General features: G+C 42.8%; 1 protein-coding gene across 4 annotated transcripts; it reads right to left on the reverse strand.

Moving 5' to 3' along the window:
• Positions 1–7,472: 7,472 nt before the first annotated feature.
• LOC128193813 (pentatricopeptide repeat-containing protein At4g11690-like) lies at positions 7,473–12,877 on the reverse strand. Of its 4 annotated transcripts, XM_052867943.1 has the most exons (4): positions 10,750–12,877; positions 9,649–9,892; positions 9,059–9,120; positions 8,724–8,738 (listed from the first exon to the last, which is right to left on the reverse strand). In XM_052867943.1, the coding sequence occupies exon 1, from the start codon at positions 12,501–12,503 to the stop codon at positions 10,809–10,811; it is 1,695 nt and encodes a 564-aa protein (XP_052723903.1). In that variant the 5' UTR covers positions 12,504–12,877; the 3' UTR covers positions 8,724–8,738; positions 9,059–9,120; positions 9,649–9,892; positions 10,750–10,808. The 4 variants fall into 4 exon arrangements, with proteins under 4 accessions (XP_052723904.1, XP_052723903.1, XP_052723902.1 ...); XM_052867944.1 differs by lacking the exon at positions 9,059–9,120 and having other exon boundaries at positions 7,473–8,738; XM_052867942.1 differs by lacking the exons at positions 8,724–8,738; positions 9,059–9,120 and having other exon boundaries at positions 9,257–9,892.
• Between the last annotated feature and the right edge of the window lie 329 nt (positions 12,878–13,206).

Genomic DNA, 13,206 nt, shown 5'->3' on the forward strand with positions numbered 1-13,206 from the left:
TAAACGATTACCAGACCCTTTTTTCAACACCCTCACTCATCCCTTGCACACCTTGCTCCTCCAACTGATGAGGGGTCACCCCACACTCCTTGGCCTCACATCACATCACCAACCACCCTATCCCAGCACTGAAACACCTAGACCAGCCTCAGACAGGTGCAGAATTGCATAAAAGTCACCGTTTTTTTTAATGGTGACCCCTGTTCACCTGACTGAGTATCTGTGTTGGACTTTCTGTACAAAATCCAATTTCCTCTCGGGTAATCGTTTACAAGGATGGTGTAAACGATTACCAGACCCTTTTTTCAACACCCCCACTCATCCCTTGCACACCTTGCTCCTGCAACTGATGAGGGGTCACCCCACACTCTTTGGCCTCATATCACATCACCAACCACCCTATCCCAGCACTCAAACACCTGGACCAGCCTCAGATAGGTGCAGAAGTGCCTAAAAGTCACCTTTTTTCCAATGGTGACCCTTGTTCACCTGACTGAGTACCTGTGTTGGACTTTCTGTACAAAATCCAATTTCCTCTCGGGTAATCGTTTACAGGGATGCTGTAAACGATTACCAGACCCTTTTTTGAACACCCTCATTCATCCCTTGCACACCTTGCTCCTCCAACTGATGATGGGTCACCCCACACTCCTTGGCCTCACATAACATCACCAACCACCCTCTCCCACCACTGAAACACCTGGACCAGCCTCAGACAGGTGCAGAATTGCATAAAAGTCACCTTTTTTTTAATGGTGACCCCTGTTCACATGACTGAGTACCTGTGTTGGACTTTCTGTACAAAATCCAATTTCCTCTCGGGTAATCGTTTACAAGGATGGTGTAAACGATTACCAGACCCTTTTTTCAACACCCTCACTCATCCCTTGCACACCTTGCTCCTGCAACTGATGAGGGGTCACCCCACACTCTTTGGCCTCACATCACATCACCAACCACCCTATCCCAGCACTCAAACACCTGGACCAGCCTCAGATAGGTGCAGAAGTGCCTAAAAGTCACCTTGTTTCCAATGGTGACTCCTGTTCACCTGACTGAGTACCTGTGTTGGACTTTCTGTACAAAATCCAATTTCCTCTCGGGTAATCATTTACAGGGATGGTGTAAACGATTACCAGACCCTTTTTTCAACACCCTCACTCATCCCTTGCACACCTTGCTCCTGCAACTGATGAGGGGTCACCCAACACTCTTTGGCCTTACATCACATCACCAACCACCCTATCCCAGCACTCAAACACCTGGACTAGCCTCAGATAGGTGCAGAAGTGCCTAAAAGTCACCTTTTTTCCAATGGTGACCCCTGTTCACCTGACTGAGTACCTGTTTTGGACTTTCTGTACAAAATCCAATTTCCTCTCGGGTCATCGTTTACAGGGCTGCTGTAAACGATTACCAGACCCTTTTTTGAACACCCTCATTCATCCCTTGCACACCTTGCTCCTCCAACTGATGATGGGTCACCCCACACTCCTTGGCCTCACATCACATCACCAACCACCCTCTCCCACCACTGAAACACCTGGACCAGCCTCAGACAGGTGCAGAATTGCATAAAAGTCACCTTTTTTTTAAATGGTGACCCTTGTTCACCTGACTGAGTACCTGTGTTGGACTTTCTGTACAAAATCCAATTTCCTCTCGGGTAATCGTTTACAGGGATGCTGTAAACGATTACTAGACCCTTTTTTCAACACCCTCACTCATCCCTTGCATACCTTGCTCCTCCAACTGATGAGGGGTCACCCCACACTCCTTGGCCTCACATCACATCACCCCCACTCAAATTGTCCTTCAAATAAACTGGTTTTGACATTCGTCACCCATGTTACCCAGAAAGACCACTCAAACACGAACATCTTACAAACAACCCTGCAACTTAGGAGACACAAAAAATGACCACATTCTGAAATCCACAAACCCACAACTCATAATAACAATGGTATTGAAGAAATAAAATATGAGACCAATTCAAAACCAAAACTCAAATTTTATTTCATTGAACTAAATCGGATACATTAAATGTAAGGACCGGGTGTCCTTTTTAATTTTATTTTAAAAATGAAAATGGTAGGGTAGGCCTTCTAATGGGCTGCTGCACTTTGTTAGTGGGGGAAGGAGCTCAGTGGACGGCTGCACGATGATGGTGAACGGCTGGGTGGAGTGGGCGGCTGGTAGATGGTGGACCTCTCCACTTCCAAGTGCTCCAAGCACCATGAGAACACCATCATCTCCTTCCTTGGTGGGCATAGCACTGAGCAGTGGCTGTGAGAAGCAACGTGTCTTTCTTCTTAAAAAGGGAAATCAGGGATTGAAGGAGGTTGGATGTTGCATCTGGAGAAGAGAGTAAGCTTGCTGCAGACTTGGGAGAAGTGAGGCAGAGGTCGTCCGGCGTTGCAGCTGCAAGCTTGAGGAAGGTAGATTCAAGTGAAGTGTTGGGTGCTACATCCAGAGGTGAGGCAGAGAACGTCCAGAGCTTTACTGCATTCAAGATTGTTAGGAGGTCTTCAAGAGGTAAGGGGAGTTGGATTTTCTGGATGTTGATAGTTGTTGCATGAGTAGGATGCTGGAAAATGGTGGTTGTATGTATGGTTGAACTGAAATTGATGTGTTGATTCATGTATGTAATCTTGTATGTTTTAGAATTGAAGGAAATTGGAATTTCATAGCTTTTTAGTCATTTGGAGAGGAAGTGAGGTAGTGATTTTGAGTATTTGGGGTCTAGAGTGTTATTGAGCATTTGGAATAGTTTCACCTACTGTATTGTGACTTGTTGGAGTCATCAAATTGATCAAAATAGGTGCAAAGTAGTGGAATTGGATTTTTAGTATCAAAGTTATGAAAATTGGTGTTTTATGGTTGAATTTGAGTATGAATCCCTTAAGAATTGAATAAGGAACGTTTATAATCAATTAGGTAAGTTCAATCTAGTATAAAACATGAATTAAGGGTGTTAGAAGTTAATTAAAAAGGGTTGAAAATGGTAAGAGAGGTTCTGACCTCAAATCTGCAGAATTCTGTATTCTGCAGAATTCTGCATCAGGTCACGCCCGGGCGCCCCACTGTCGCGCCCAGGCGCGAGTGGCACTGGAAATGCCGCGCCCAGCATGTCGCGCCCGAGCGCGAGATGCTGCGGAGCGCGTTCGTCCGAGCCAAATTGGACGTTCGTCCAATTTGCTCGTCCAAGCGTTCGGCCTTAAGTTTCTGTGAGCGTTCGTTCAAATAGTTGAGCGTCCGTGTTTTTGAGCGTTCGTCCTTCCCAGTGAACGTTCGTCCTAATGAGCGTTCGCGTTCGTCCAAATTGTTGAGCGTTCGTCCAAATAGATGAGCGTTCGTCCAATAGTGTTCAGTAAATAGTGTTCGTCCATGCTTTTAAGCGTTCGTCCAAATAGTGTTCGACCGTGCTTTTGAGCGTGCGTCCAAATAGTGTTCGACAAAGCAGTTGAGCGTTCGTTCAAATAGTTGTGCGTTCGTCCGAATAGTTGTGCGTTCGTCCGAATTGTTGAACGTTCGTCCAAATCATCAAGCGAGCGTTCGTCCATATTGCTTAGACAACGTTCGTCCATTTTGTTTTGTTGACGTTCGTCCAAGAGTGTTCGGCCTGTTGCAAATGGCGTTCGTCCAGAAACGTACGTCCCATGGTGTCCGGTGAATAGTGCTCGTCCAATTAATACTCTACCAAAAATGTATTCTAAATCCATTTTCTATTAAATTGAACTGTGTACAAATGTTTGGATTATATGCTGTGATGTGATGTATGTAAAAGTTATGAGAATGTATGAAATATGATAAATTATTGTGATGATACGATTGTGAATGTAAATGATGTATGTGAGTGTAAAGATAGTCGTGTTGGAAATATTACCTTGCATAGTGTTGGGGAGTGCCAGCTGAACTATGCGAGTGTAAAGAAGAGTCGGGTGTATTTACCTTGCATAGTGTTGGGGAGTGCCAGCTGAACTATGCGAGTGTAAAGAAGAGTCGGGTGTATTTACCTTGCATAGTGTTGGGGAGTGCCAGCTGAACTATGCGAGTGTAAAGAAGAGTCGGGTGTATTTACCTTGCATAGTGTTGGGGAGTGCCAACTGAACTATGCGAGTGTAAAGATGAGACGTGTGTATTTACCTTGCATAGTGTTGGGGAGTGCCAACTGAACTATGCGAGTGTAAAGATGTGACGTGTGTATTTGCCTTGCATAGTGTTGGGGAGTGCCAACTGAACTATGCGAGTGTAAAGATGAGCCGTGTGTATTTACCTTGAATAATGTTGGGGAGTGTCAGCTGAAATATGCGAGTGTAAAGATGAGTCTTGTGATGTCAATTTATCATGTTTGGGGGACTTTTGCATGACGTGTTCGTTTGTGATTTGTGGTTTAACGAATATATCTTATTTGTTCTATGTATGATAACATGCTTTTTATGTCTAGCTCACCCTTGCATTGTTTGTGTTGTGTACTGTTTGGGTATGTTTCTCTGGCGATGATCATCCACTTGGATGGGAGTAGACGTTGTTGAAGAGATCCCTTTAGAGCAAGAGCTGGAGGATACTAAGGTTGCGGAGTAGTCTTCTTAGGAGTTTCCCATCTGAACACGTGTAGTGTTCGACTCTTTAAGCTATTTAAGTTTGAATTTCCGTTTTCTTTTATTTCTGGATGACTGTAATTTTACATTTAATTACACGTCATGATCCGACTGTTCTCTTTATTGGAATGTGACACCCGGGCACGGAGACGAGGGCGGGGAGTGACGCCGGTGCAAGAAGCATGGTGCAGGGGGCACAGACAAGGAGCGGCTCCTGGCAGCTTCGGGTGGAAGGGGTACATGGACGAATCGAACATACACCGGAATGAGAGGGATCTGGAGACTGTGTAGGTATGGGACTATACAGTTGAAGGATAGCTTAAAGGAATTGATTTGACTACTCATATCACCAAAATGCATTTACTTTTCGGTAGCCTGACCCATAAGAACTCCATGGTTAAGCGTGCTTAGCTTGGAGTAATTCTGGGATGGGTGACCTTCTGGGAAGTTTTCCCGGAAAGTGTGCGAGTGAGGACAAAGCACACTGGAAAGCCTGGTGGTGATCTGTGGGGGCAGTCGATGGTCCCTGTGAGTTGCCGGGACGTTACAGATGGTATCAGAGCCTAGCCTCTCCCAGTACGGTGTGGTTTGAGGACGAACCAAGCGGAAGCTGGTGGGCATGTGACACCCGGGCACGGAGACGAGGGCGGGGAGTGACGCCGGTGCAAGAAGCATGGTGTAGGGGGCACAGACAAGGAGCGGCTCCTGGCAGCTTCGGGTGGAAGGGGTACATGGACGAATCGAACATACACCGGAATGAGAGGGATCTGGAGACTGTGTAGGTATGGGACTATACAGTTGAAGGATAGCTTAAAGGAAGTGATTTGACTACTCATATCACCAAAATGCATTTACTTTTCGGTAGCCTGACCCATAAGAACTCCATGGTTAAGCGTGCTTAGCTTGGAGTAATTCTGGGATGGGTGACCTTCTGGGAAGTTTTCCCGGAAAGTGTGCGAGTGAGGACAAAGCACACTGGAAAGCCTGGTGGTGATCTGTGGGGGGCAGCTTCGGGTGGAAGGGGTACATGGACGAATCGAACATACACCGGAATGAGAGGGATCTGGAGACTGTGTAGGTATGGGACTATACAGTTGAAGGATAGCTTAAAGGAAGTGATTTGACTACTCATATCACCAAAATGCATTTACTTTTCGGTAGCCTGACCCATAAGAACTCCATGGTTAAGCGTGCTTAGCTTGGAGTAATTCTGGGATGGGTGACCTTCTGGGAAGTTTTCCCGGAAAGTGTGCGAGTGAGGACAAAGCACACTGGAAAGCCTGGTGGTGATCTGTGGGGGTAGTCGATGGTCCCTGTGAGTTGCCGGGACGTTACATTAAACATTGTTTTCTTAATCTATTTACAATTATCATTACTTTCCAAATAACATTTTCCATCAACTAAATACACAAATCACTCATTTTTTATTCTAAGCACTACGGTTCCGGTGTATGGAGTCCTAAGTGCTCTTCCCTTGTAACGCCTTCGTGATCGAACCCTAACATACGTCTTCAAAGGTTGTTCATTTCCGTCAATGTCAGTAGGGGATACAAAACCAGTGTTCACAGGTGGTTCTGTACGAGGCCTTCAACAGTGGACGGCGGCACTCCGGCGCGGACTCGGTCTCTCTCTCTGTCGCTCGTGATCCCTCCTTTCTCCAACTCTTTCGTCTCTCTGTCTAGGTCACACAAGTCGTTTTGGTTGTTCGCGCCGCTTCTCTGTCTACGAAGTGAGAAAATAAAATTCAAATTTGAAACGCACACCCCAATCTGCCCGTGCCCGTCCTCGCCACGTCAGCGTTGAGGCAGGTTTCATCAGACTTTCTCAGATTGCAGCAGCTTTTTCCATTAAAAACGTGGGCCGCTCAAACGCTGACACGTGTGCTGTGTCCAAATGTTGTCAAATTTGGTTGTTCGAGTATCATTTTCCAAATAAGGAAAATGATATTCGAACAACCTAATTTGACAACATTTCGACACAGCGTACGTGTCAGCATGTGAGCGGTCCACGTTTTGATGGGAAAAAGCTGCTGAAATCTGAGAAAACCTGCTTCAATTGTGACGTGGCGAGGACGGGCACGGGCAGAGTAGAAGTTGCGTTTCAAATTTGAGATTCATTTTCCAACTTCGTAGAGAGAGAAGCGCGAACGTTGAGAGGGAGACTGTGACCTAGAGAGAATTGGAGAAAGGGAGTTCGAGAGAGAGAGGTCCGACGGAGTGTCGCCGGACAACGTTGAAGGCCGTGTCGGAGCTAGTCAACCCCTCCAGCCGGTTCCGATTCACGGCCGCCGCAGCTCCGACGTTGGCCAACGAAGCGAAGACGGCATCGTCTTCTGTCCGATCCGGCCCAGCGAACTAGGGGCACGTTCAAGGTCTCGCTTCGTCCCTGTGCCGGAGTGCCGCCGGAGCATCGCCGGAGAATCGCCGGAGTGTGGACTGTTCGGTGGACAAAAAAGAGGGGTTTTCCGGGTTGGAGAAAGATGTCTCAGTCTCATGAAAAAACTCTAATACTAATCCAAAAAATGGTGAAAGTGCCCCCACCAAAAGCACTTTTGTTGTTCAATTCCTCAACCTATGAGGGCCTTCATCACACTCCTCACTCTATCTCTTTCATCTTAAACCATCTCCTATCCCATGATGACATGCTACCCCAAGCTCAATCTCTTATCTTGCGTCTAATCTCTGGTCGAATCCCCTTCTACACATTCTCTCCCTCCTCCTTAATACCTCAACTAACACAAGCCCATTTCACCTCTTCTTCAACTTATGCTCCTCTCTGTGAAACAATTGTCAATGCTTATGATAGCCAAACTCTGTTCCACACACTTTGGCAAACATTTAAATGTTTGGCAGCTCAGAAAACGTAGTAAACTTAAGTTTCACATGTGCACGTTTAACGTTAAGTTTTAGCCAAACTCTGTTCCACACACTTTGGCTATCATTGCAAAACAGGCAGACATGTTTTAAATATTCAAAATAAAAAAAGCAGACCAAAATGGGAGAAATAAAGACAAGAAAGAAGAAAACTCAACAAAGAAAGAAAATATTATTGCAGGATAAGTAAACTTGGTTGCCAACAGTGAGCATCTAGAGTGAATTAACTGGCAGGAGAAATATCTTCCAAACTGCAACAAAGAATGCAAAAGCTTAAAAAATATTTGGTCACAATCCCACAAACAATTTCGTCCTATAATACACTACCTTTGTCCCAAGCATTCAATGATGTTACCAGTGACTGTGGATCTTTTCTTCTTTAGAAAAGCAAGTGATGCAGCCTTCCTCAATATAGCAGACCCAGCAATGCATCCCACAACTGTTGGATTTTTACAACTGAGATTCGAGTTTGAATCAGCAGCCAAGATATGTTGACGTGCCCATGATAAGAAGACAGCCACACTGCACTACTTAAGATAAGCATAAAAAAAACTTCATGTTCCAACTGCACAATTAATGATATCAATGGAGCTAAAAAAACGTCTGCAATGGAGTACGATGTCAAGAAATGGGTTAAAGATATCACTCGATATCCAACGAGGACTGGAGTAAAGATTTTAAATCATATTAAATAAAGTGTAAGTGGGTTCCATAATCCCCAAAAACATTTGGGAGGTCAGAAGCGTCGGATGGAATGGATTCTACCATGTTTTATTTTATTTTATCTTAATTTTGAAAAACTCAAGTAATGAGGATAGTAATGTCATTCCATTTTCTTCCCATCAATAAAAAGATTAGCCAACAGCATATAAGTAAATACTTCCTGCCAATCAGTAATTGAGTCACTTTACTTCAATTCTCAGAAGAACTAATGAAGAATGTCTAAACAGCATTATCGAAATAATCTCCTTCCAGAAGTACTTTTAAGTATTAGATATAGTTGTGTTCCAGCCAAAAAGATGAGGATATGATTTATTCATTTAAACAGGAAATCAATATTCTACTTGAAAGTTCATCAGCAAATTTGGCACTAGAAAAATCAACTACGGAAAATAAAGAAATTTCCATCTCACAGAGAAGAACCACCCAAACATAATATAGCACACGAGAATTTTGAAACAAAAACAGAGGACTTGCCTTCCAGAAAGGATATCACCTTGGCCACTGCAACGTCTAGGAGAACCATATATGCTCACTGATTTGACTGCATAAGTGAAAATAATACCACAATCACAAACGACTTCTTAGCATTTGCAAATCTCTATTAATATTCTTTATGCGGATACAATTTATCCACTGGAGTCGTTTGTACCATGACTAATCATGGATAGAAAATTTTTGAGTTCCAAAACCTTCTAAATTAATATAGCCATAGGAGACACCCAACACGTGCACCGAAACAGACTAATTTAAAATGAAAGACTTCTTTGTTGCCATTGCAGAATATTGTTATTCAAGCAAAATCTTTGATCCCCTCCTCCAAAATAAAGAACAAAATAAGACTTATATTGGTGAAAGAACTACCTGTGTCACCATCACTTACAAGATCAGAATTTCGTTTCCTTAGGATAGTAACACCGACAATCCTGTTCATTAACAACACTCCATAATTGTAAATAAAGTGGAGCATTGAATCACAACATAGATAATAGTGAGAAATAACTACACATTGGGGATCAAAGCAAACTATTTAAGCATTACGCTATTATCTAACTCCCTTCATTGTTAAAAGATATTAATTTTCTTTTAGCAAAATCAATCAGAAGGATTATATACTGCTTTTACATATTACACAGACTCGAGTGAAAACTAACAGATGCTTTTTTACTACTCTGTTAGTCCAAGTACATGTGTGGATGCACAGAATTTTACAACTCACTCGTTGTCTGGATACATGTTTCATAAACATCATAACACAAAGAGCAATTGTCTGACAGCATTGACAAATAAAGAATGCAAGAGTGTCTAAATATGTAGTGTCACGTTTCTAATACCTCTATTACAGTCCTTATATAGCTAACTACCTAAGTAACTAATCAACTACCAAGATACTGTCTATAGCAGGTCAGCTTAGTGTCAAGAACAAGTTAGCTTCCCGTGCAATCAGTCCTCACCGCATGCTTCTGCTTCAGTTTTTCCAGGTAACAAGTCAGCCAGCTTCTTAAATTTGCCTCTTAGAGTTCTTTGACCGCTTGTCCAGGTAAGCTTGACAGCTAAGCACAATACAAATAGACAGCTTTGACTTCAGTTATCCAGCGTGGCAGCAGGCTTGCAAGCCTTCACAGCAGCTGCACTTTCTCCAATTTTGCCAATCATCTCATCCAGCTCATATTGAAGCCAATTGCTCTCTCAAGTGCACTGCACAACTCAAAACAGCACCAAATCACTACCATGAACTTGCACATCAAAGTTTATTAACAAAATATTCTACATATTGTCTAGAATTAAAGCTACAAATAACAAGACTAAACTGAAAGTAACGTAAGCTCTACTACTACTTAAACTATATTGCTAAAATAGAATGAGGACTTTAAACTACTCTTAAAATAGAAAATGGATCCTAAAAATAGCTCTACAACTTTTAAAAACGAGAAAACTAAAATCAAGGATAACTAAAGCAGCAGGTAATATAAAAACGCACATAAAAACTATAATCAACTAGGAATCAACAAAATATCATTAGTAAACTAAAAAGGAAAAACAACTATCTAAGCAAATTTGAAATGCTAAGAGAAATCTAAAAACAAATCCAAACACTAAAAACAGTAAAGAATACAACATTTCACTATGAGTTGCTCATTGTCATAACAAAATCGTTGATTGCACAACCTGGTTTATAAGTGTCAATGCAGCCAGTGGCAATTGATGAAGCGTTTTTGGGGCATTTCTTTGACTCACAAACAACTTTACGGTTGGAGGAAGAATTATAGCATTTGTGCTGCAGTCGTGCCAGAGGTTCTCTCCTCCAAGATCAATGGCTAGATCCGTGTTGTTTTGGGGAGTTCCTAGGCCAATTGTGGTGTAGAACATATGGTTGACATGCTATAAAGGGTGTTTTTTCCAGAGCTCTATCAATTTTTTGAGTATTTTCAGTTATTTTGAAATGAACTTCTTTTAAATGTAAAAGATGCATTCCAAGATGAATGAATACATTTGCGGGATGTAGAAATTTTAGCCTGCTATAAAAGAGTACACAGCACTATGTCATTACTAACCCAGTTAAAGTAGTGGCCTTCGGGGACAGGCCCTGACGATCTAAACCATGTTCGACATTCTAAACGTTGATCTTTTCTTTGTAAACCATATTGTATAAAGAAACCGTTGGCTTTAGTCCTGAATTTATCATCTTTTCTAAGAGAAACTCTGCTTCCTTCCACTTTCCATCATTGCAAAGAAGCCCTATGGTTGAGCAAAAACTGGCCACATTAGGGACCATTCCATTGTGAACCATTTCATTGAGTAGCCTAAAAGCCCTGTAAGAGCTTCCTTCTTTGCAGTAACCATGAATCATCGTGTTATATATAACATTGTTTGGTTCGAAATGCAGCTCCCCCAATGATTTGAATAGTTTTGAGGCTTCTTTCATGTTACCAGTTTTACATAACCCATGTATTAAGACACTGTATGTGTGTACGTCTGGAACCAAACCAGACTTCTCCATTAAAGCATGCATTTTGCGTGCTTTTTCCATATGATTTAGTCTTGCAAAAGCATCAATCAGAATGGTATATCTCACTTTGGAAGGAGCAAAACATCTCTCTTCCATTTCCTTGACCAAGCTAAGAGCTCCTGTTAAATTCTCAACCTTACAATACCCTGCAATCAGAGTATTATAGGTTACTAAAGTTGGTGAAAGTCCATTTGACTTCAATTGACTGAATAATCTAGCAGCAGTGTCTATTTTTCTAACACCACAAAAACCGTTGATCAGTATATTGTATGTAACAATGTTAGGACTGAGGCCAACTTTGCTCAATCGATGAACTAACTTTATTGCTTCACCGAACTTCTTCCCTCGACACAGCCCACCTATTAAAATGTTATATGTCATAACCCCACACATAACACCTTTCTCACGCATTTCACCAAACACCTTAAAAGCTTTATCCACCATCCCACCATTACAATATTCTCCAATCACACAGCTATAGGAATAAACATTTGGCACTATTCCACTTTGCTTCATATTCTCATACATTTGAAACCCTTCCCTTTGAAGTCCTTGTTTGAAAAACCCGTTCATTAAGACACTATAAGTATGTTGATTAGCAACTACACCCAACCTATCCATCTTGCAAAACAACTTCTTCGCCAGCATGACATCTCCATTCTTGCAGCACCCGTCAATCAACGTAGTGTATATAACAACATTAGGAGACAAACCAAACTCCTCCAACATGGTCACAAGCCGAAACCCTTTCATTAAGTCACCAACCTCACAACAACCCTTGATCATAATCCCAAATGTGTAGACATCCATAACAACTTTAATCTTGAATTGGTTAAAAACCCACCAAGCTTTATCGAAACAGTTTGACCTAATGAGCAAGCACAGAAGATTGTTGAAGGTGTTTGATGTAGGAAGATGACCCTTGTGAATCATCTGGTGTAGAAAAGTGAGGGCCTGATCAAGGAAGTGAGAATGAACATAAGCATTGACAATTGTTTCACAGAGAGGAGCATAAGTTGAAGAAGAGGTGAAATGGGCTTGTGTTAGTTGAGGTATTAAGGAGGAGGGAGAGAATGTGTAGAAGGGGATTCGACCAGAGATTAGACGCAAGATAAGAGATTGAGCTTGGGGTAGCATGTCATCATGGGATAGGAGATGGTTTAAGATGAAAGAGATAGAGTGAGGAGTGTGATGAAGGCCCTCATAGGTTGAGGAATTGAACAACAAAAGTGCTTTTGGTGGGGGCACTTTCACCATTTTTTGGATTAGTATTAGAGTTTTTTCATGAGACTGAGACATCTTTCTCCAACCCGGAAAACCCCTCTTTTTTGTCCACCGAACAGTCCACACTCCGGCGATTCTCCGGCGATGCTCCGGCGGCACTCCGGCACAGGGACGAAGCGAGACCTTGAACGTGCCCCTAGTTCGCTGGGCCGGATCGGACAGAAGACGATGTCGTCTTCGCTTCGTTGGCCAACGTCGGAGCTGCGGCGGCCGTGAATCGGAACCAGCTGGAGGGGTTGACTAGCTCCGACACGGCCTTCAACGTTGTCCGGCGACACTCCGTCGGACCTCTCTCTCTCGAACTCCCTTTCTCCAACTCTCTCTAGGTCACAGTCTCCCTCTCAACGTTCGCGCTTCTCTCTCTACGAAGTTGGAAAATGAATCTCAAATTTGAAACGCAACTTCTACTCTGCCCGTCCCCGTCCTCGCCACGTCACAATTGAAGCAGGTTTTCGCAGATTTCAGCAGCTTTTTCCCATCAAAATGTGGACCGCTCACATGCTGACACGTACGCTGTGTCGAAATGTTGTCAAATTAGGTTGTTCGAATATCATTTTCCTATTTTTAATATTTAAAAAATGGAAAATGATACTCGAACAACCAAATTTAACAACATTTGGACACAGCACACGTGTCAGCGTTTGAGCGGCCCACGTTTTAGTTGGAAAAAGCTGCTGCAATCTGAGAATTTTTGATGAAACCTGCTTCAACGCTGACG

Source organism: Vigna angularis, chromosome 8 (genome assembly GCF_016808095.1).
Source record: "Vigna angularis cultivar LongXiaoDou No.4 chromosome 8, ASM1680809v1, whole genome shotgun sequence".
NCBI lineage: Eukaryota > Viridiplantae > Streptophyta > Magnoliopsida > Fabales > Fabaceae > Vigna > Vigna angularis.